This window comes from Sander lucioperca, chromosome 12, assembly GCF_008315115.2.
Source record: "Sander lucioperca isolate FBNREF2018 chromosome 12, SLUC_FBN_1.2, whole genome shotgun sequence".
NCBI lineage: Eukaryota > Metazoa > Chordata > Actinopteri > Perciformes > Percidae > Sander > Sander lucioperca.
In genome coordinates, this window is record NC_050184.1 from 4642862 (window position 1) to 4666079 (window position 23218).

The 23218-nt window shown below is 40.3% G+C and overlaps 2 protein-coding genes across 2 annotated transcripts in view; both read left to right on the forward strand.

Moving 5' to 3' along the window:
• The window catches only part of LOC116059532 (tubulin alpha chain-like), a 370798-nt gene that overhangs the window by 176059 nt on the left and 171521 nt on the right, over nt 1–23218 (forward strand). The gene's annotated exons all lie outside the window — the stretch shown is intronic.
• Nucleotides 1972–21698, forward strand: march9 (membrane-associated ring finger (C3HC4) 9). The gene is made up of 4 exons (XM_031312787.2): nt 1972–3820; nt 14690–14845; nt 18484–18676; nt 20357–21698. The coding sequence occupies exons 1-4, from the start codon at nt 3488–3490 to the stop codon at nt 20686–20688; spliced, it is 1014 nt and encodes a 337-aa protein (XP_031168647.1). The 5' UTR covers nt 1972–3487; the 3' UTR covers nt 20689–21698.

Consider the following 23218-nt stretch of genomic DNA (forward strand, 5'->3'; position numbering starts at 1 on the left):
AACTAATAGAAGTAAAAGTAAGTACTAAAATCAAAATATACTGAGAGTACCAAAAGTAAAAGTACTCTATGCACAACGGTCTATTTCAGAATAATCTATTATAAAATTATAATTCTTGCTGTATTAATGTGTTCATCATTTTAATGTTGCAGTTGGTAAATGTGGAGATCATTTTGTTGACTTTATAAACTGCTAGGTAGATACATCTGTAATAATACATCATCATTTATAAGGTGATATATATTTAGTACTAATCTGAATCTACAAAAGCAACTAAAGCTGTCAGATAAATGCAGGAGTAAAAAGTACAATATTTGCCTCTATGATGTTGTGGAGTAGAAGTAGAAAGTAGCATAATGATTTAACACTCAGGAACCATTTTTCTTCCTAATGAGTACTTTTACTTCAGATACTTTAATAAACTTAGGCTATATTTTTTATACTCTAGTATTTCTACTTTTACCTAAGTAAACGATCTGTGTACTTCTTCTACCACACACACACACACACACACACACACACACACACACACACACACACACACAATAAGTACATTAACTCAAGCACTGTACTTACAGTTTTTTTCAATTGCTTACACACTAAAACTTTCCCACAATTAGCAAAACCTTACACTCAAGGAGCAAAACACCGGCCTAGATTTGCACAACTGTAAGCACATTGTCAGCTTCACACTTTTTGCAAAACATTACACACAGTGATTTGCAAAACACTAAACACACTTGTATGCATTTGACAAAGAAATACACACTGGTGCACACACCAATCAGGTTTAAGAACTATAAAAATGCAGCAGGTAAGTCTAGAATTTTCTGTACAGTATTTTCAGTTGTTTTTAGATCTTTTTTTTATTTTTTATTTTTTTACTGTAATTGTAACCTGTACTGGATACAGTATTTTATGTCTGTCTGTTGTTTGCTGAGCTAACAGTGTTATGCACACTAGTAGCTGTATGAAAACGGGGACATGTTGTTGTTGGGATTCTCCATGTTGATATGTTGACTGATTTGGCTATATGAAGAGAAATGAATTATATTTTCCTCATTCTGCAGCATTGGTCTTGTGTAGTGTTTGGTGAACATATTATATATTTGCACTTTCTCTGTGTAGTTCATATACAGTACTCTAATCACTGAGAAGTAGAATTGCTAAAAGTGTTTTAGGTTAGCAACAGCAGTGTGTAACTGGTTCAAAAAGAATTAAGTCAAATGAAATGTGTGTGTTTCATATGATAACAAAATATGTTTTTTATAAATTAGTGCAAGAGTGTTCCATTTTGCAAAGGGTCTGAGGTGTTCTGCTGATTGGGTGTGTGGTTGTGCTAATTGTGTGTAGTGTTTTGAAAAACCTGTCCCTGCTCAAAATAGTGCTTAAGTAATCGAAAAAAAATCTGTAAGTTCACATTTGAGGTACTTGTACTTTACTTGAGTCTTTTGTTTTCGTGCCACCTTCTACTTCTACTCCGCTACAGAAATTGTACTCCTCTACGTTCATCTGACTTACTTACTGAGTTACTAATTACTTTACAAATTAAGCACACAAAACACATGTAGTTTATAAAATCTGATGTTTTATTATAAAGGAAACTAGCCAACAATATAACGGCCTACAAGTCCAGCTGAAATGATTAGACCATTAAACACACAACTGTTTGGATCCTTTACACTTTCTAAAATGGGAGGATTTTTCTGCATCGAGTACTTTACTTACTTTTAATACTTTAAGTACATTTTCCTGATGATACTTGCATATTTTTACTTAAGTAACATTTTCAATGTATGACTTTTACTTGTAACGGAGTATTTTTTTTTTACAGTGTAGTATTAGTACTTTTACTTAGTAAAGTAAAGTAAAGTAAGTAAGTAAGTATTTTTTTTTACAGTGTAGTATTAGTACTTTTACTTAGTAAAGTAAAGTAAAGGATCTGAATACTTCTTCCACCACTGACACACACAGAGGTCCAGGTCCGGTTCATACTTCGCGGGCTCCCGGTTCATGTGGCCGCAGCGGACACGTCAGCAGAGGGAGATCAGCACCCTGGACAGCGGCGGCTGTCAACAACAAGCAGCCAGAGCTCCGGAACCCTGCCCAGCTGCACTGGGACAACTGGGAGCACAGGGACACGCACATCACCCGTCGGAGGCGGATGGATGACCAGATTTTTTAAAAATCCCGACTTGTTTACAGGATGATAGTTTTTTTTTCTCCTTCTCTTCTCCCTATTCCGGAAGTAGCTGCTGCGTTGGTTCAATCTCCAAGCCGACCATTTCGAGGAGGAAAATCAGCGCCAGCAGTATCATCACCACCATCTATCTGATCCAATAATCAATGCCATTACTGCTGTGTAATTGCTCTCGGATGCGAAGACATCTCCATGCGTCGTTCCCGTCTTTCTCTCGAATTAGAACGTTCCCAGGGTGCCTTTATAATTGTGCCTCTCTCTTTTTGACCGTATTTTTCTTTTCTTTGGTGGGGGGGGGGGCGCTTGCAATGAAATGCTGATGGACATCGAGGCGAAGATGGGAAACATGGGGCTTTCGGGTGTTTTGTGTGTTGCCGTGTTTCCAGCTATAGGCGCCTGAAAAATGACAAGGATTGTGTTTTTGATCTCGACGTGGATTGTCGGGGTGAATGGCTCGGATTGTTCGTGGATCAACCAGAAGCTTTACAAAAAGGAGATGAAATAGAGAGAAAGAGACAGAGAAAGAGGGGGGAGAGAAAAAAATGGACCATGATCTGACGCTTGGGATGCTACAGTGAGGGACAGTGAAAGAAAACAAAAACATAGCCTATTATAATCAAGAAAATCAAACTTCCATTTCATTTTTCATTTCCTTTTTGGATTATGATTCTTGACAAGAGTCCCAGATGTGACTGTATGGATGGCATGTCGTTGTATTTTACATCCCATCTTCTATTTCCTGGCTCTGTGTTACTCTCTCTTCCACTCGTCCACTCTCTCGCAGTCTTCTGCTTTGGGTAGCAAAAACATGTAGGCTATTTTTTTGTTGTTGCTGCAAGCCCAGTGCATCTGAAAAAAAGAAGCTGTCTTTGAAGGAAAATGGACCGTGGAAATCAAAGCCTGTGCAAGTTGTAGTGGGGTTTTTTTTTGTTTTGTTTCTGGGGTGCGGTGGAAGATGCATCCATAGACAGCGTTTGCTGAGGTGTTTGAGCGATGAATATTGAAAGAGCGTGTCGGCCAGCTGAAAGAGAAAATCGTTCATCCGCATTGGCTTAGACACACATGCCATCAGTGGGGCGAGAGCCTTTTTTATTTCTCTGGATTTCCAATTAATAGGCTGGCTGTGGTATTCATGAAAATCTACAATAAGAATGACCATATCGGGTGAATGAATAATAACGATAACAACAAAAATAATCATCATAATAATAACAATAATAGAGGGAGAGGAGACAAAAACACTTCATTCATTTATTTCAGTCTGGCGGATTCTTTATGTAGCCCAACATGTTCAAGTATCGGATCCGCATGTTTTTTAATGAACTGAAAGTCCTGGTGTTTATGCGATCCGATTCGAGACAGTCCAGCTCAGACACAGAGAGACGGCCCACCACCATGCGAGGTCTGGGGATGGGCGGCTGCGGTTGGCCGCCGTTCGTTGACTGCCATTCCCGGGATGACGAGGAGGAGTACTACGGCAGCGACCCGCGGCCCCGGAGCCTGGCGTTCGAGGACAAGGAGCCCAAGCTGTCGGTGGGCCTGGATGCCGTGTCTCTGGCCAGCACCGCCAGCAGCCTGCGGACCCCCCAATGCCGGATCTGTTTCCAAGGCCCAGAGCAGGTAGCTATAGACATGCAGCAGCAGCAGCAGGCGATGCTTCCTAATGCTGATTCCACGTCCTGCGTGAATCACACACACACACACACACACACACACACACACACACACACACACACACACACACACACACACACACACACACACTGTTTGTTTCACGTTTCTGTGCTTTCAATGTGCCGAGCCTTTGTGCTGCTGGAGAGAGCCATCTCACCATGCATGAATGCACGGTTGGTTGTTTTTTTAGGAAGTTGCCATTTTTTTTAAAGCACTTCTTTTGTGAAATCTGCCATTTTGAAAAAAAAAAGTGTAGCAAATCACAAAGGGTCTCTGATTCAGTGGAGCTACTACTGTCCTGTTCTACCTCTCTCTCTCTCTCTCTCTCTCTCTCTCTCTCTCTCTCTCTCTCTCCACCCACCTTTCCCTCAAATACCTCCTTTGAAAAAAAAACTAGGATGAAGCCAAGATTCTATAGCTAATCACGGAAAATAGTCCAATCAGTTTTATTTAAATAAACCCAAATCACACATTTGCCTCATACGGCTTTGGATCTGCACAGCATGGACACCCTCTGTCCCTAAACCCTGGATTTAGAGGCAAATATTGTCCCTTTCCCCCCCCTCCCTGATGATTGCTCAGGGATGAGTTGATCTATATAACACTGTTTTCAAAGCTAAGCTAATGAGTGGTGGAAAGGCAGCAGTTCCCACACATCTGAAATCCGGCCAGCATAGCAACAAAGAAAGTTAGCCAATTAGGTCTGCAGGATGACAAATAGAGTGAGAGGGACTGAATATGCATGAGACATAATCATTTTGTAAATGTGTCACAGAACAGGAGGATCAGCTATTGATCTGGTGACGATCACTGTTCCTGGCCAGAACAATGCTGTTGACTGGGAAGTTAAATGAATTTGCCATCGCATGTCGTGCATTCTCTTCTCTCCGGTGCTTGATTTTTGTTTTATTGAGGTCCCAAACAAAACAATAAGTAGTGCATCTCTTTGGTCTGTGGCCAAATGTCGCTCTCACCAGATGTGCAGAAACCTGTGCCGCCTGGCTCGCAAGGTACAGTCCTTCAGCCTGAGATAATTAGAAACACTGTAAATCCTGTAGGAGCACAGATGGATATTACCATTCAGTCACTTCTCTAAGATAGGCGTATAGTGTTATTACAGCCCATGTGCTAATTTTTGACATCTGCTTTAGAGTTTTTCTTGTGAGACATAATAAACTGTAGAGCCACAGGGCAGAGTATACATAAATCAGTTCAGGCTTGTTTTGGATATGAAGCCATTCGATGTTTCAGACAGGGATCAACCCCAGGTTGCTGTCTTGCCCACTCACAGATCCTCCTTTAATAAAAGGTTTATGTTTGGGGCTTTGGGCTCTCCGGCAAGGTGACTCATCGTGCAACATGGCTCTGAGCTGCCTCTTTTAGGTACAGACAAAGAGCAAGCAAACAAAGCACTGAGGGAAAATCCTGTGACTCCACTACTACATCAGCTCTGATATTAGCTTCTTTTATTTTTTGCCTGCACAGCACTCAAAGTGCCTTATACCTCCTTGGGTGCAGGGTGGTTGGAGGGAGCTCACGTTTGCCATTTTATTGTTATTTCATTATTCAAGCAGGTCACAACAGGGGCCGGGATCATGTCGCTGTCAGCAGGCAAATTACAGACGTAATCACTTTGCTCTGTGGGCTGCATTGAGTATGAGTCCTTATTAACTGTCTGTCAAAGGTGTCAGCGTGTGTCGCTGTACAGTACAGTAGGCCTTGATTCACAGAAGCAGCAGCGTAAACCGATTCCGATACCTGAACTTGCATATGTTTTAACAACTGTATACTACTAAACCTGTATGAATGGGATATGATTGCTATCATTGTTGTCAGTCTGGCTCAGGTTAAACTCTTTGTGAAACATGAACAAACACAAACAATGAATGCCATAAAACTTCCTTTTTTTATCCAGTTTGAGAGCGAGTCATAACGGAAAAAAGAACATAAATAAACTACTTTAAAGTAGATTTTCTTCTGGGCAAATTTACGTATCGGATCCACGCAGTATCGGAGGCTTTTCCGATACTGGTATCGGTATCGGAACATCTCTAGTTTGCATGGAGATGCAGGCGTGTTGGAGTGAGGAGGGTTGGTGATGGTGGTTATAGTGGTGGTTATAGTGATGGTGGAGGAGGAGGTGGTGGTGTTTACCCCTGCCTGCTCTTTTCACTTGCAGTGCCCAACAGCATGTCTCCACAGCAAAGGTTACAGCTGAGGAGGAAGACCATTTTCCTAGTCATAGAAGTGACACTCCAAATTAACACCTTCACGCTTTGTGAAGTAGCCTTGAGGGACAAACCCACACCAAATCATCTGAGCAGGAGTGTGTGTGTGTGTGTGTGTGTGTGTGTGTGTGTGTGTGTGTGTGTGTGTGTGCGTGCGTGCGTGCGTGCGTGCGTGCGTGCATGCGTGCATGCGTGCATGCGTGCGTGATGAGCGCCCTTTTATATTTGTTGGAACAATGCCTACTTGCCTTTTATGTTTGTTGGAACAATGCCTACTAATATTTATATTGTATGTATATATATATATATATATATATATATATATATATATATGTATATATATATATATATATATATATATATATATATATATATATATATATATATGTATACACAAATTGATCTGACAAGTATCGTGTGTGAATCCACATCCTGATGTAGCTATATTATTCATCCGTGCCATAGAGATCCATTGTTGTCCAAGAACAATTTAAAACATAAACATTAAACGACAAAATACACAGTTTCCACGATCAAACCTAAGTAAAAAAAAAAAATACTCTGTTACATGGCCATCAAAATATTACCCAAGTTAAAGTACTGGCTACTATTGGCATAAATATACTTTTTAAGTACCAAAAGTAAAAGTACTCATTATGCAGAATGGCCCATTTCAAATAAATATGTATTATATCAATGGATTATAATTATTGATTCACTATTGTGTTCATCACTTTAATATTGTAGCTGGTAAAGGTAAAATGGGAATATTCAAGTATGTCAAAATTGTCTGACAAGAGTTTGGTTAGGTTTATAAAAACATTTTAGTTTGTGTTAAAATATGTTCTTTGTTAAAGCTACATTGTGTAAGAATTTCTCCCATCTAGCGGTGAAATTGTATATGACAACCAAGTGAATATTACTTTCTAGCCCTTCCCATTCCGATCGCGTTTTAAGTCCTACGGTGGCTGAACCCAAAATTAGCTCTTAGTATCTCCATCGTTTACACGCAGCTTTGGTCTCGTTGCTTTGCCTGTTGCGTTGTCGTTTAAATTCTCTTTTTCGCTTCCCTGGCGAGTATTCTCCCCCTGGCATTCGTCACGGTGTGGGGTGCCACTGAGTGTAAAAGGGCGAAAGGCGGAGGTATGTCCCTCTTTGGCTAATGTATTTTAAAGATGGATGTGCTATACATGGCAGCCGTCATTCGAGCGACTCGCTCATATGTATTCTGAATGATTCTAAATGGCAGATTCTACGCTTATGAGAATACTTTGATTAGTTGGTGGAAGTAATTACACATGAATGAGCACATATTTGTGAAAGAACAAAGGGGTTTTTGCTAAGAATCAACTCAAAAAATTACACAATGTAGGTTTAAGGTTAGTGGACCTTTGTTGTCATGGTTGAAAGAAACAGAGGACAGTCAGTAGGGGACAGTCAGGCAGCGGCCGATGTTTTGTTGATCCATTCGTGAGTCCCTCCCATCATAATTACTACAGCCTCTAGAGGGCTTTGCCACTTCAACACGATTGTAAAAGTCTTCACACCGTTGTCCTGGGTGACATGTTCATTGCCAGACCTTCCTCCACAGCGCCGTCTGGCTAGTCCACACAGCATTCCGGGATTGGAGAAAAACGTGCTCTGGTTTATCGGCATTTTTTTAAATCAATCACAATCGTCTTGGGCGGTGCTAAGTGCCAGCCCCGGTGCCTCTGCAAAATAGCCTCAGGAAGGAACTTGTTTTGGTGGAACATGTGTACGTTCAAAAGTTGTTTTAGTCGTGCAACAGAAAACTCAGATTGGACAGATAGTCTAGCTAGCTGTCTGGATTTACCCTGCAGAGATCTGAGGAGCAGTTAACCATAGTCCTCAGAAATCCACTGGAGTTTAGAATAACAACACAAAGAAAGAGGAAGGTGACGGACATCTGGCCGAAAAGAGTGAAATCCGGCGGAATCAATTTGATTCAGTTCAATTTCATAGCCTTTTTTATTTGTCCCGCATGATCTTCAATATGAAAATATTACTGTAAAACCTTAGCTTATTTAAAAACAAAAACAAAAAAACGTTCCTCTTATTATGAGTTTTACTATCTGTCATTAACTCCACGGTTCTCTTTGCATTGACCTCATTTGCAGAACATTTTTTACTGCATGAAGCTCAAAACAAGGTTTGATTTCTTGCAGCTTTTTCTGAAGATACCAAGTTTTTATAGCAATTATATGTTCGGTTATTATTGGACTGAAGTACATCAAAAACATCTTTCATACCTTCATTTTGGTTTCCCAAAACTAAATGTACATCTTGTGATCTGTGAGCAGGACGATCAATATTTGCAAACATCAGAGTCAGAGTTGGAATCTTGAATCTTATTTTAGGATGAATTCAGGAGACGCTTTGAAGAATTGTGAATGTGAATAACATGAGCTTTCACATTTAGATACGTGGTATTACTTGATAGTGATAATTAGATGCTTGTGCAGAGAAATTCCTTTCTAAAATACGGTCTCCCTTATTCATCATTAATGGAGCAGCTCCAGAAAATGCTGCTCTTGATTTTCACTTTAGATGAGACATACATTTAGACAGAATTATTACATTTTCTGCTTAAACAGCTTCTGTGCGAGGTGATGGTTTAAAGTCATAATCACAGCTTTTAAAGGTCTTTGTTTTTATTTTGTTCTAGTTGATCGTGACACTACCATCCTCACACAAGCCCGAAAACATTTCCTTATAACACACACACACACACACTTTCCAATGACAGCTTGACATTTAAGAAATGTTTGCTCACATACGGGTTTTATTTAGTTTCCCATATACTTCTGACCTTCTCTGTGGTTATCTTTATAATGTCAGCAGGCAAGTTATTTTAAAGTTTATGAGTAGCATGTGGCTCATCTGCCAAAACCCAATCTTTTATGCTGTGAGACACTTGAAGTCTTTTAATATAAGTGGGAAGGTCAAACGAGCCAGATGGGGGACCGACAGAGTGCAAACGGACAGGGGGTAAAAATGAAGCATTATTTGTGTCAACGCAGTCCTCTGGTGCATCAAGTCTGGATTGATTAAACTGCTCATTCTCTGGCAAGTTGCTATGAATGTATTCTGAGTTACTATTGGTAAATGAAAGATTTTGATGAGCAAATTAGCACCGATTCACACAGAAAACCGAGCAAATAGACATCAGCTGTTTTTAATCTTTTCTTACTGTATTAAACTTGATTTCCACCATTTTTGTAGTCACTACAACATAAAAGCAAACGTAATTCTAAATGTACCTTTTGTGAGCTTCTAAATTACATATACAGCCACTTTATTGCACTATAACTTCAGCCTTGTCCCACTCTGTTATTCATTACTACATAGTGTTGATTACAACAGAAGAAATGTTCCCTTTTCTAGGGAAAATTCAGTCATTCTGTTTTATAGACCAAAGCAAAATCTGTGAAAAATATATGATGTTACATGAACACTACTACTTCAACTATTTGTAGGTAGTGCTGGACGCTAAAGTATAACTGAGTAATACGTGACAAGGTGATATAAGCGGGACGAAGGGGGGGGGGGTGAGAGGGGGGTGCCTTATTAGCAAAATGACCAAAATACATTCCCCATGTTAACCTGTCATCCCCCCACCCCCCTCCATCCCCCAGTAGCAGAGAGAGTGCAGGGGCAGAGGGGTTGTTGAGCTGAATATGTTAGGTATGTGCATGTTAGAATCTATGGCCCCGACCATGGCTCTGAAGTATCAGTAACTGTGTGTTGATAAATCCATGACGCTGTCCGTGGTGCTGAAGTTGCAGACGGATTTGTAATTACGACTTTTTCTCTGTGTCCCGCCCTTCTGTCAGTTTCATCTTGGATCTATAATATTCTCTAAACTATATAGGCGGGGCAGGGGGGTTGTTCATAATGCGGTTTACTAGTCACGGAACAAATAACATAGATAGATTGATAGATACATAGATAGACAGACAGACAGACAGGTAGGTAGATAGATAGATACATAGATAGATACATAGATAGATACATAGTTAGTAGATACATAAATTCAGTAATTAGATTACAGTTAATAATCCCATAACACTCTGTTTCTTTGACATTTGGGAGGTCAATTTCTTCGCTGTCTTACTGGGAGTTTAGTGGAAGGTTGATATCTGAAGCTCACTAATTAACATGCAATATCTTGTTTGTTTTATCATATCAAAATTTGAGTGTAAAAACAATAATATGTGGTTTTACAGGGGGTATTTTTGTTTGACCATTTCAGTGATTTCCTGAATGAGTTTTTGTCAAAAAGAAATGTGTTAATTTGTGAGCTTTAGAGGTGCTGGTAGGCAGGTTTTGTTATCTTTGGACAGAGCCAGGTTAGCAGTTTTCCCCCAGCGTTCAGTCTTTATGCTAAGCTAAGCTTACATGCAATATATTTAACCGACAGACATGAGAGTGGTATCAATCCTCTCATCTAACTCTCAGCAGGAAACTATAAGCTTATTCCCCAAAATATCCAGTTATTACTTTAGATGTGCATGTTTATCAAGACATTTGGTTCACGTGTTGTACTTTAGTCCAGTTTACAAAGAGTGAATGCTTTTTAAAATCACAACATTTGAATTCAACACCACTGAAGTGAACTCTCCCACCTCCTGTGCGTGCCAGTCAATATGCTTGTTTGATGTCTGAGAGATGTAAGTTAGTTATGAGTTCACTCAGAGTTTGTATGAATCAGGCTTCAGCAGCTCACCCCACCGCTTCCTGCTGCTGTTGCCCTAGTCTCGCTTTGCCAGACCTTCCTCCACAGCGCTGCGGAGGAAGGTCTGGCTAGTCCACACAGCATTCTGGGATGGGGGAAAAACGTGCTCTGGTTTATTGGCATTTCTTAAACCAATCACAGTCGTCTTGGGCGTTGCTAAGCACCGAACGGAGCAACGGTGCCTTTGCAAAATAGCCTTGGGAAGGAACTTGGTTTGGTGGAACGTGTGTACGTTCAAAAGTTGTTTTAGTTGTGCAACACAAAACTCAGATTGGACAGATAGTCTAGCTTAGCCTGGATGCCAGCCGAATTTAGTCCCGCCCACAACATTTGAGGTCGGGAAGTTCGGCCTGGACTTGATCCGTTGTGGAGCAACTATGCTTGAACCAGAGCTGTTCGGACCAATCAAATTGTCAGGGCAGGCTTATACGATGATGGACAGATGATCAACAGTAATGTAATCAACCACGTCACCAAAGAGTGCTTGGGTTGAATTTGTTTACATTCTATCTCGTATACGTTCTAATCTTAAACGGAGAACTTGACATTCACCTTTACTATTTCTCTCAAAAATGATGATCGTTTTGGTAAGTACTCCGTGTACCAACTATGCGTCGCTCAACATTAGTCACGTACTCCGTTGCTCTGATTGGTTGTAGGTCTTTCCAATTAAGTGCAGAGGCATTTTCTTTCCTGGTCTGATTTTTTTTTTTTATTCTTACCTAGCATTTATATTTTATTCCAGCCATCCTTGCTTTGGGAGATTTATTACATTAAAAAGTGATCAAAATGCTTTGATCAAAAAGATGCTTTCAAGTGCACCACTTCTTAAAGGAGCATTTTTCCATAAGCAGAGGAACCAACATGGTTGTTCTGCGAAACACAATGCATGTGGATCTTGTTAGTTAGTTATCTCCTGGAAAACTGCAGTACAATTAAATGTATCATATAAAGTTAGCCTATAAAGCACTTTCAGCACCGCACATATGTTCAGTGTAGAGAGATGAAGCATGATGACTGCCTGTTTATAGTTTACAATGTTTCTAATATGATTATTTCCTGTGTTTTCAGTTCACAGGACGATTTGAACTCACAAATGTAATAATCCGTTCTTCCACAGTTAACCGAACTGTAACCAAGAGACACGTGTATCTTTGTTTATATGTATCACCTTACATGAAAAACCAAATTTATGAAGTGACTGGAATATTTGATAAAAAGGGATGCATCATTTGTTTGAAATAAATTTCCAATGTTTGTATCGGTAGCGCACTTTGTAAAAAATGTTTAGGTAATTTTAAAGTGGTTATATGTTGCTGCTGTCATAAAGGTCTTTGCTTTACGATGCTGTATTGCCCACTGTATTGCCCACTGTATTACCGCGTTAGCGTTATGGGGAGGTCATATAGTTGCAATGAATGTTTTTCTCAGACAGAAAGTCATTCATTTACAATAAAATAACAAGTTACAGATGCATCGTTGCATTTCAATTGTTGCATACGGTAACTCAGCCTACTTTGGATGTCTCGTGAGATAAACCGGGTATCACTGTCACTGTGTCACGAGCCAAAGCATTAAAGTGCCCATATTATCTGGGGTTTGGGGTGTTATTTTGTGTCTCTGGTGCTTCCACACACATACAAACGTGGAAAAAAATCATCCATGCTGTTTTGAGTGAGATATGGGTTTCTGAATGTATCCCGCATTCAGTCGCCAGGTGAACAGTTCGGCAGGGTTTTCTACGTCATTGGCGGAATGAATTCTCAATGGCAAAACACTGCTACAACACACACGAGTTCACCATAATCTACAAAAGAACTACTTACATGTCCCTGTTCTGCAGGTATTCCACGCAAAGTTGGAAGTGCGCCCTCATTTAGAAGAAGTCTCCCGGCTAATCCTGCCTTGTATTGACTGAAGTTGGAGTAGCTAGCTAGGTGATGTGATCCTTACCTAGCTACTGCGCATGTGCGACTCCCAACAAAGATGTTACAGAAGTGAGATGTCTCACTCTGTAGCTAAAACAGAGAGCTCAACACACAGGGTGAAAAGAGGAGCTGCAGCAATGTGCAGTACAACAAAAATATGGTGTTTTTTGAAAATTAAACCATGTAAACCTATTCTGGTACAACCTCAAAATACAATTATGAACCTGAAAATGAGCATAATATGGGCGCTTTAAGAGTTTGTTGTAGCAACCAACGTAGTAATAACTTAGAGTCATATAGCGCATTATATGAAGCCCATGGATGCTTTACACAAGTAACGTTACAGGGGGGACAAGGGAAAATAAAATAGTAGGCCAACACAAACACGGAGTAAAAGGAATAAACAATTCCATAATTGTCTCCATCTGTTAAAGGCAGACAGAGTGTGACTTGCGTTATCCCCCGTCGTCTGTCCCTTTCCCTTTTATCTTTTAGTTGTTCTTTGTTTAATTTCCTTCTTTCCTGTGATGGCCCTGTCCCAGTATCAGCCATAACTACAACATATAACTTCTAAAATAACATTAAAATACAATTAGGCCTATATAAAGAAATCTCCCGCTTGCTTTTACCAAAGGCTGGCTACTAACACAGGCTTTCCAGTGTTTCAAAAAAAAATCTGTGACCCATCAGAATGTGTTACTGTAGCGCCATCTACCTGACGTAAATCATTCTGTGACTTTGCGGGAAAAATCGGACCCGGGCAGATGCCTTATTAAAAACTATATGAAAATAGCGTTTGCTGTTACAGGTCATTTAAGACTATTGTATGAAAAATTACAGAGCTTTAGAAACATTAAAAAGTTACATATATTCACTTTAAAGTATGTATATTTTAGTTATTAATGGTTATGATTAGGAATAGTTCACACATTTTGGGAATATATGCTTGTTCGCAATCTGAGCGTGGTGTCAGTCTTCCCCGTCTAACTCTCTGGCAGAAAGCAAATTGAAAGAAATTTTAATGCTGTTATATTATTGGGAGGGGACGGTCCAAGAAAATATTAATAATTAATAGGGATTTATAAAAGAAAAGTTTCAGCCCTCCTCCCCTCTCAACGCATTCCCATGAAAAGGTTTGTATGATATTGTACAAAAACTAATACACAACACTTGGTATGACATTTGAAATTACCGCCGGCCGGTCACGTGACGAGCGGTGATATGACCGTTACGTTTACCGGTTTTTACAGTTAAATTTAGCTGAGAAAAGGGGACTGTGAGCTGGGTACAGAGCACCGTGAGGTTGCGGTCCTTTCACCTGCCTTTGCCGTTAAGTTTAGCTGACAAAAGGTGAGCATCCTGCGGCAACGACTACTAACTAGTTAGGATTGAAAAAAAAGATTTGGTTTGGGTTTGGGTTAAAACACCGGCCCCCTTACTAGGTTAGCCTACCCCCCTAGTAGGCTACTCCTGGTTGGGACACGAACACCCGTTTCCTGGGTGAAGGTCTTGTGTTTTCCCCTTAACTTCTTCCGGGACATGAACGCCACTCCCTGGCTACAAAGCCCTGTGTTTTAGGACACCACCCCGACCTCCCCCACATATGCAGTTATTCACACTCTTATACAGCAGCAGACATTGTGGTGCATACTGTAATAAATACGTGGAATACATTTGAATAACAGTGCATTACCTACGTATGAATGCTTAATGAGAACAGGCCCCTGTAGCCTACAATCATTTCCATACACTCTTAGTATTTAAAGCAGCATCTCTGTTTGTAGAAAGAAACAAGATCCATATATTTCACTAGCGGAAATTAGATCAGAATACATTTTTGAAAATACTATTTGTTGTGCAGTGAATTGACGCTGCTGTGTTTTCCTGTGTGTCTGTCCTGCAGGGTGAGCTGTTGAGCCCCTGTCGCTGTGACGGCTCGGTGCGCTGCACCCATCAGCCCTGCCTCATCCGCTGGATCAGCGAGAGGGGATCCTGGAGCTGCGAGCTCTGCTACTTCAAGTACCAGGTCCTGGCCATCAGCACCAAGAACCCTCTGCAGGTAACAGGAAGGGAATGGGCAGCACAAACACACACACACACACACACACACACACACACATACTCATCTGTGGAGCCACAAAGAAAAACTATTCTGGGGAAAACAGGGCTTCACATCACCAGCTGCAACATTAAAATAATGCACAACTGAATGCATCAATAACTATAACCCAATAAAATGGTATTTATATCCTGAAATGGGCCATACTGCATTGTGAGTACTTCCACTTCTATTGATGTTAATACTTATAAACTTTAAGTAAATTTTGGAAGGCAGGACTTTTACTCTGAATCCTGCTGAAAAGCCAATAAAGCACTGTTACTGTGCCTGTATACAAGGGTGTATGTTTTCTTTCAACATTGGACACACACACACACACACACACACACACACACACACACACACACACACACACACACACACACACACACACACGCATACACACACACACACACACACACAATTTAAACACTAACCGTTCCCCAGAAATTTGAGCGTCAAACACTTAATTTCCTGGATTCGAAGAAATAGATCCGTAAAATAACAGAAAGAATTCTGGCTGCTCATTACCCGGACTTTGCTGTAATTGAAAGACGGAAATGATGTGTGTAGCTACAGTTAAAATACAGAACATTTTCTGTTAGGCCTATATGAAATTCTCTCACACGAAACTGCTCAGTAAGTAAACTTGTTTGAAAATGTTAAAGAAAACTTAAAAAATGTAAAAAACAAAAAGCTACAAAATCATCGGGAAAAGCGTTACAAAGGTCAAAAGTAGTGAAAAAAAACGTCGAAAAAAACACATACAGGGCAGAACAACAAGTCTCAGTTCAGTTTGGTGTAACAGAAGTCTCCTCATTAATCTCTTTACAACACACCCAACGCTCTCTTTTTGATTCAGGATTCAGGTTATTGGATAAACATCACATAGACAAGACAGAGAGTGTAAGTGAACATGGAAACGTCTTGTCGACGTCGTGCAGGTAAACACAAACATTGTCATGCTCTGTGAGCTGGATGTTGTTTTTTTTTAATTCATTAATCAGGCTGGGAGATCTTTATCAGCTGTGAGAAGAAAAAAATATACACATAACACAACACATACAACACAGAAACGCTGCTGCATCAGACCCAACTCTCTCTCTGCTAGGACAGATCTGTGTCCGTCGCTGTGTGTGAGGACTGTTTACCATATTGTGCTGACACATTTTCCCTCTGCGTCACTGTCCTTCTGCCCTCCGTTTCACAGGCAGCCAATGGCTCTAAAACCTGTTGACAAGATGCCGTGCAAAAAATCTTGGTTTATAGTGATGGTAACAGTCTAATATCCTGCTCAACCCTGAGTGTGTGTCTGTGTGTGTGTGTGTGTGTATGTATGTGTGTGTGTGTGTGTGTGTGTGTGTGTGTGTGTGTGTGTGTGTGTGTGTGTGTGTGTGCGTGTGTGTGCGTGTGTGTGCGTGTGTGTGCGTGTGTGTGTGTGTGTGTGTGTGTGTGTGTGTTCATCATGGACTCATATATGGTGATTTTTATTATAATGTGTTGGAGAGTAACATTTACTGAAGTACTCTACTTATACACAATTAACAGTGCAGTATGTTCCAATGTTGCGTTTATCAAATACAATTAATCGTCATGGATTTAACAAGTTGTTTCTAACTTTTCTTGTTGCTTATAATAATAATAATAATAATAATAATAATAATAATAATAATTTTTATTTATATATAAGTACTCAAAGACACTTTACAATAAAACCAGTACATTAGACATATACAAAACAAGCCTAGCAAGTGAAACAATAACAGCAGGTGAAATGTAATATTATGTAATGGTGAAGGCCAATCTAAAGAGGTAGGCTTTGATAAAATACGACCCCTTAGTACTTAGTTGTAGAGTAGCTTAACTCAGTGGTTCCCAAAGTGGGGTCTGGGACCCCCAGGGGTCCTTGAGGGTGTTCCAGGGGGTCCCCAGCAAAAAGAGGAATTCTTTTTCACAAACATTTTCATTATAATTCCAGCAATAAGTAACACAATGACATAATGTATAAAAATTTTGGTCGTGGTTTTTTTAAACACTTTCTGTAGTAAAACATCTCAAAGCAAAACTCCTTTCAGATGGGGTTCCGTGAAAAAGTTTGGGAACCATTGGCTTAACTCATTTGAAAAAACAGAAATTATGAATTTGATTTTAAAAATGTTTTCACATATTAGTGAGTAGGAGGAAAATGCTGATCTTTAGTACATTCACTGTGACAATACCTAAGCAGTAAGCTACCAGCTGGGCTGACTGCACAGTGAATACCTCCCACCAACCTGAGTCACTTATAACACCTTCATTACCATTTTATTGCAACTACATGAAACCCAGCAAAGCAGCAGAAAGGTCAGCGAAAAGTTAGAGATAAATGTTAGCTAAAAGAGGCTGACACTTGAAACTAGAATGGCACTCGGAGAGCGCAGACCTCCAACAAGGCCATGCCCTGTCTCTCAATGTTAACGAAAGTGAAAAATCATTTGTGTATCTGCCCCGTGTTCCGGATCCGCTACAAAATGTAGTCTTGCATTGCCAGACCTTCCTCCACAACCCTAAAGAGGAGGGTCTGGCTAGTCCACACAGCATTATGGGATGGGAGAAAAACATGTTCTGGTTTATTGGCATTTCTTTTAAACCAATCATAATCGTCTTGGCCAGCGCTAAGCTCCGGACACAACTCTGCAAAATAGCCTTAGGAAGGAACTTGTTTTGGTGGAACATGTGTACGTTCAAAGGTTGTTCTAGTCATGGGAGATTTCAAGAAGATATCTAAACATACCCTTATACCTCAGAGGGTTAAAAAGCCATTGAAGACTTTATTTAAACAGGCTTTTAGTTAGACAAGGTTTTTTTGATTTTATGTGCCTATGTTTTCTATTGTGTTCTTATGTCTTTTATTCATTGTATTTCATTTTATTGTGAAGCACACAAAAAGTGCTATATAAATAAATTTTACTTACTAACTTATATTTGTTAAATTGATGAAAATGATGCTTCAGATTTATAGCTGAGTTTGTGCTGAAAGAAGGGAATCATGGATGTGGGGTAAATACAGTGTAAAAGGTGCTGATATAGGACAAGAATGAATGCATAGAAAGCAAAAAAGAACCCTCCATTATGGACAGGATTTTGAGTGCAGGACTTTTACTTGTATATTTACATTGTTTTACTAAGTAATTAAGTAAAGAATCTGAGTACTTCTTCCCTATGGCATAATTTCCACTGGGGACACTTTTCAAAATCCTGTTTGTGTCCCTCCCCACACACACACACACACACTTTCAAATTAATTTGATATTATTTTATTTATAAGTCTCGGTTATTTTAAACAATAAAGAAAGTAAGACATATTTTTCCTATTCATAGTTTAGTACTATTCTTTCTGGAAGAATGTATCATTATGATCAACTTAATTATTTCCTGGATTTTGTATCACCATGGTCCCTAAATGGATGTAGAAATTCAGGAAATGGGATTCAAATCGCAAAATATTTTTTTGGCAGACCCCCTAACCCCTGTTTTTATAATATGTATAATGTCCCCCCCCCCAAAGTTACACCCTTGCTTCTTCCACCACTCATTCAGACCTTGTTCTCCTCTTGCAGTGGCAGGCCATTTCTCTGACGGTGATAGAGAAGGTGCAGATAGCGGCCATTATTCTGGGTTCCCTTTTCCTCATCGCCAGCATCTCCTGGCTCATCTGGTCCTCCCTCAGCCCCTCGGCGAAGTGGCAACGCCAGGACCTGCTCTTCCAAATCTGCTACGGCATGTACGGCTTCATGGATATCGTCTGCATAGGTAAAGGACAAAGAGGACACCAAGATGTGCAAACATAAAATCACACGGCAGTATTATAAATAGCTTTGGCAGCAGCGGGTACAGACGGATTGTATAAGAATATCACATGAAAAGACGGGCGTAGTGGAAAGTTTAGGTATCAGAACACGCAGGGATGCATTATGCAAGAGGCTCAGCAGCAACACAAAAACATATTAATAAACATAGGTTGCATTATGCAAGGACAAACTAAAAAACATGTATTCAGTCCACATTCTGCTGGTTGATAAGGTCATACACAATTACACCGAAACAAAACTAAATATGCAGATGGTGACTTAACTACACTTAAAAAAAACCATTTTGATGTGGCAGAGAAGAAGAGTTTGTGTTTTCTAGCAGCAACCTGGTTGACTGTTGTCATGTAGTTGTGAGTTGCCCATGTAAGACAACACTGAGAACAGATGGCATCACATATCTGCACTGTGATTTGTTGCCAACTGTCTATTCTCATCCACAGGCGAGATGGAAAGTTCCTACCTATCATTCTGATTGAAGCCTTTTAAGCATAACATGTGGTGTAAAGATAAGACTGACTTTATTGATCTCGCAATGGGGAAATTCACTAAGCAGCTCAATGCAACACAAGAAATAGGAAAAGAAATACACATTCAATTTAAATAGGATAGAAAAATATACAAAGAATAAAATAGGAAATAGAAAAAATAAGAAGAGAGTAAGAATGGCAATATGTACCCTATAAACACGTCATGTATATACAGGTGGGGAGAATATATATAATATATACAGATGAATAAACAGTTGAATATGAAATAGATTGTGGCTGATCCCTCACACCCCGCACACAAACTGTTTGTATTCTCACGCCATAAAAACAGTTTCTTCCCCTCTGCAGTCAGCCTCATCAACAAGCCCCCCCCCCCCCCCAGTCACTACACTTGGACTATACATCTGCCCATTGCACATACTATATATTTATTTGCATTCAGCCTCATTTATCATATACTAAACAGCTATTTTGTATATATTTTTTGTTTATTAATGTTTAGTCTCGCATTGCCAGACCTTTCTCCACGGCGTTGCAGAGGAAGGTCTGACTAGTCCACACAGCATTCTGGGATGGGAGAAAAAACGTGCTCTGATTTATTGGCATTTCTTTTAAACCAATTACAATCGTCTTGGGCGGCACTAAGCGCCAGACAGAGCCACGGTGCTGCTGCAAAATAGCATCGGGAGGGAATTTGTTTTGGTGGAACATGTGTAGGTTCAAAAGTTGTTTTAGTCATGCGACAGAAAACTCAGATTGGACAGATAGTCTAGCTAGCTGTCTGGATTTACCCTGCAGAGATCTGAGGAGCAGTTAACCATAGTCCTCAGAAATCCACCGGAGTTTAGAATTACAACACTAAGAAAGCGGAAGGTGTGGGACATCAGGCCGAAAAGAGGGACATCCGGCGGAATTTCCGGCGGCACCGGAGCAATCCCGGAAGTGGAACGTCCTGGATATAGACTAATTCATGTTTAATATGTTTGTTTGTGTATGTATGCACCTATCACCAAGGTAAATTCCACATAGGGTAACTACTGTGGCAATAAACTCCTTTCTCATTCTGATTTCTGAAATGAAATGACTGTCTTGCATTGTCCTCCACTCTTCATTTTCTTCTTCTCCGTGCCCAGGCCTCATCATCCACGAGGGATCGTCAGTGTATCGGATCTTCAAACGATGGCAGGCTGTCAACCAGCAATGGAAAGTACTGAACTATGAGAAATCAAAGGACTTGGGCGACCCGCTGAGTTCCAGCAGCAAGACAGGGGCCCGCGGCTCTCGCGCTAACCCTCACGGCCTGGCCAGCAGCAGCGGCGGGCGACAGAGCAGGAGGTTAAGAACTATCCTGAACCACCACTGCGGGTATACCATCTTGCACATCCTGAGCCAACTGCGGCCCAACGACCCACGGATCAGCGCCGCCTCCAACCGGGAGGTGGTGATGAGGGTCACCACCGTATGAGTCGGACCGGGCGTGCGTGATGGGATAGACCTCGTCTTTGTGTCCTGATGTAAATGAGAGGACGGACTCATGGACCTAACGTTAAAAACCACAGACTCATGTAGGCGACCTGCAAGGAGCCGAGTGATGCCACATCAACAGACACTGGAGGATTTCTCCTATCGTTTCGTACAACAAAAAGAAAGCCAGATGCTCCCTTTCAAAAATTAAAGAACGGATGAAAAGAAGGATGCATTAAAAGACATGAAATGAAATGTTTGGAGGAGGGAAAAAAAAGTGTAAACAGGCTTTATAACCTAATCCAAGATGAAGAGACGTTTTTTTCCAGTTCAATATCAGGATGCACAAAGACATTTTCCTTTTGCTTTCTCTCTTCTTTGGTTTGATTTGTATCCAATTCTTTTTTTGGTTTGTTTTTCTACTCACTTTGATTTTGTACGGATGTATGATTTTAGAGGAAATCATGTAACTCCATACATGCCAAGCGTTTCCAGACAACTATGTATAATGATCTTAAAATTTCTACAAGATAACTGATGCTGGTAAATAGACCGAAAACTGAAACAAACAAACAAACATGAAGGGGAAACACATAGGTGACAACTGAACAATAAGTCATTACAAGTAAAAAAAAAATTACAAAAAAGGAGAAAAAAAAAGACTTAAAAAAAGAAATCAGTAAGATTTCAGTGACACTTAACCTTTCTGCAATAAAGATACGTATGTACATTTCACAGGGGGTTTTGCATGGGTACATCATTTTATTCTTCATCACATAACATAAGCACATGACAAATTTGCTCTATTTCGAATGGTGCTTGCCAAAAATAAACACTTTAGAAACATGTGATTTCATTGCACCAACTTTTTGTCAACATGACAAATGGCAGTGTGTTATAGCTATTTCAGCTCAAATACAGATTGTTGCTGCTGTGTGCTGATATCGGATTTGATAATAAGTAAACTATTGGATTAAAAATGGGGATCAGATGATCTCTTACTACTCAGTCTCACTCAGTCTCTTCTTTACTCCACCTGCAGCTTCAAGACGTGGTTCCCAAAGTGGGATCCACTTTATCAAATGGGGGTCTGTGGCCTGGTCATGTCAGGTTAAGGGTCATTGACTTGAAAAAGTTTGGTATACACACTGGCTTAAAGGTCCCATGGCATGAAAATGTCACTTTATGAGGTTTTTTTTAACATAAATATGAGTTCCCCTAGCCTGCCTATGGTCCCCCAGTGGCTAGAAATGGCGATAGGTGTTAACCGAGCCCTGAGTATCCTTTGATACCTTTGAGAAAATGAAAGCTCAGATGGCCAATCTGGAATCTCTTCCTTATGACTTCATAAGAGAATTTGGTTCCCCCATGAGAAAGAGATATGCTGCGTTCATAGACATCGGAAAAACATTTTTTCCGAGTGAAAACGTCATCATTCACGTCACTTCCTATGGGAATCAGAGGTGGGAAACTCGGGCTAGATTTTGCTAACCGAGTTTCCCAGTTGGTGACGCGTTGTTGTAGGCAAATTTGGTTCACTGAACACAATGACAATAAACTGCTTATTGTGGACAAATGCCTCTGCCAAGAAACATAACATGTTTCAAATTATTCATAAATAGGCCCATGTATAAAAAAACAACACATTATCTGTGTCTTTTCCCATTGGTTGTCCTGCAGATAACACAAACAAACACCTGTCCATGTGCTGTTTCTATGCTCGTATAAGAAAACAGCAGCAAATCTTTTGTTACTGTGGCCTCCTGTTATGCCAAACGCCAATATAACAGAAGAAGAAGAACACGCATCTCGACCATGTGAACGCTGGCATTCGGAAAAACAACGTAATCACGGACATCATGGCTTGCAAACGAGCAAAGCATGGCAGTTGGTCAAGGCCACAACCCTACCCTCCACCTTGCCCCCCCTCTCTCCTCCTCAATAGCATTTAAAGCTACAGACACAGAAATGGCACATCCTAAGTAAAGCTCATTGTGGGACTGGCTGTAGTGGCTGTAATTCTGCACCAAGGCTGAATTTCGGGAAAGAGACTTCAGATACAGTATTAGGGGACCACTAAGGCCTACATAAAAGCATCCAAAGAGCAGCATGTCATAGGACCTTTAAAGCATGCATGGATCGGTCCTGGTAGTGACATAGGCTAATGTTGTTTTAGGGGATTATAATGGGATAGATCTTTTATTTTTAATATTTCATTTATTAACTTGTTTAAAGTGTCAGGGTTTTGGTATTTGGTTTCCTGTTTTATTTTGTAGTCTGTCTTGTCTGTCTTGTCTTGTCTAATTTACTTCCTGTTTTCTGTTTTCCCGCCTGTTTGATTGTTCTGCCCCGCCCTGATGTGTTCCACCTGTTTGTATCCGTTGTTAGTGTTCATTACCTGGTGTATTTAGTTCCTGTGCTGTTCTTTGTCTGGTGTCGGATCATTGTTTGATGTTGCGTGTTTTGTGTCTGGTTTTGTTTCTGTCAGCACGTCATAGCCTGTTCAGTTTTATCTGCCTGCTCCATTTTTG

What these genes read in the sequence shown, in the direction of transcription:
- march9 (XM_031312787.2), top strand. Translation starts at nt 3,488, where the DNA reads ATGTTCAAGTATCGGATCCGCATGTTTTTTAATGAACTGAAAGTCCTG. An exon ending in GTTTCCAAGGCCCAGAGCAG is followed by an intron (nt 3,821 to 14,689) that starts GTAGCTATAGAC and finishes TCTGTCCTGCAG; the next exon opens with GGTGAGCTGTTGAGCCCCTG. An exon ending in GCACCAAGAACCCTCTGCAG is followed by an intron (nt 14,846 to 18,483) that starts GTAACAGGAAGG and finishes CTCCTCTTGCAG; the next exon opens with TGGCAGGCCATTTCTCTGAC.